General features: G+C 48.3%; 1 protein-coding gene across 1 annotated transcript in view; it reads left to right on the forward strand.

Moving 5' to 3' along the window:
- Positions 1-630: 630 nt before the first annotated feature.
- Positions 631-1,661, forward strand: part of LOC105512502 (transmembrane protease serine 2-like) — a gene marked incomplete at its 5' end in the record, with an annotated part of 27,836 nt that continues 26,805 nt past the window's right edge. The window contains one exon of the mRNA XM_011942961.1: positions 631-868. Within this exon, the coding sequence (XP_011798351.1) occupies positions 631-868 (238 nt within the window). The remainder of the gene's footprint in view (positions 869-1,661) is intronic.

The raw sequence follows: 1,661 nt of genomic DNA on the forward strand, positions 1-1,661 counted from the left end.
GGTCAATAGTCCTCCAAATGTGTGTGTGAAACAAGCAGTTAAACGCAAGAAACCATAGGGCTGCATTGACAACCTTAAGTTGGTCATGATTGAGGGAAATGCGTAGTGGGTTTTGTGTGCATGTTTGTTTGTTTGTTTTTTGAGACGGAGTCCCATTCTGTTGCCCAGGCTGGAGTGCAGTGGCGCGATCTCGGCTCACTGCAACCTCTGCCTCCCAGGTTCAAGCCATTCTCCTGCCTTAGCCTCCAGAGTAGCTGGGATTATAGGCGCGTGTCACCACACCCAGCTAATTTTTGTATTTTTAGTAGAGACAGAGTTTCACCATGTTGGCTAGGATGGTCTCGATCTCCTGACCTCATGATCCGCCCGCCTCTGCCTCCCAAAGTGCTGGGATTACAGGCACGAGCCACCGCACCCAGCCTTGTAGTACCTTTTAATATCTTGTCACTTTCTTATTAATCTCTAACTGTACAAGTTGTATAGACAGGATGCAAATTTCACAAAATAAAACAAAAACATTATCAATTTAAAAGATCATTGGTACAGCTGTGATATGATGTGATAGTTTATATTTAACCCTTTAGTGCAAATAAGAGTTTTATATTATTCATCTTCTTTTCAATTGTTTAGGGGTCACCGCCAGGTGTTGGACCTTACTATGAAAACCATGGATACCAACTGGAAAACCCCTATCCCGCACAGCCCACTGTGGCCCCCAATGTCTACGAGGTGTATCCGGCTCAGTACTACCCGGCTCAGTACTACCCGTCCCCCGTACCCCAGTACACCCCGAGGGTCCTGACGCATGCTTCCACCCCCACCGTCTGCACGCAGCCCAAATCCCCATCGGGGACAGTGTGCACCTCAAGTAGGATTCTCTGTGTTTATTTCCCGTAATAAACCCGAGGCCCTGGGTCAGCTTCCCCAGGGGGCTCTCTGCTCCCACCACCACTGTCGCCAGCTCTCCTGGTCTGACCCTTCTCCTCCATCTGCTGGAGCCAGTCTGTCTTCATGGCTTTCCACTCTCTTCCTGCTGGATCAAAGCTGTCGCCACCAGCTCTAGCCTCTTGCCCAGGGCCTGCAGAGAGGCCTCTGTCTGCCGTTAACTCTCTTGTACAGCTTTGCCTGTTCTACTCAGCATAGGCTTTTGAGATCACCTTCTCTGGGTTTCTTGGCTGTGTGGTTTATTGATGGCTGCTCTTGAATAACTGGTAAACTTCCAAGAGCAGAAATCAACTATCTTACCTTTCTTTGTCACACAGTCCCCTGGATATGACAGGTCATGTTTAAGATGCTCCTTGCTTCTTTGTGTTTAGTGAATGACCTGGCTGGTGTGGTTGTGGCACAGAAGGATCTGAGCTGTCTCAGTGGGCTTCAGGGGATTGCGGGTGGCTGGAGCAGGCCAGGGTGAGCATGGGAGGACTGGAGGTTACATTTTATTTGCTGTCACTTCAGTCCCTCCTCTTCGTCACCCTCCCATTCATCTCCTTTCTTTGCCATTTCGTTTGGTCTCATGTCTTTCCAGACCGCCCCCTCTTGCACTGCCTCCCAGTTTTTAATTCAGGCTAGTTTCAGTGCTAAGAATTGCCCAAGTGAAAATCGCACAGCAGCAGCTACACCAAAGATCTTTTACATTGATCTTTTTTTTTTTTTTTTTTTTT

This window comes from Colobus angolensis, unplaced genomic scaffold (genome assembly GCF_000951035.1).
Source record: "Colobus angolensis palliatus isolate OR3802 unplaced genomic scaffold, Cang.pa_1.0 Scaffold2133, whole genome shotgun sequence".
NCBI classification, from domain to species: Eukaryota; Metazoa; Chordata; class Mammalia; order Primates; family Cercopithecidae; genus Colobus; species Colobus angolensis.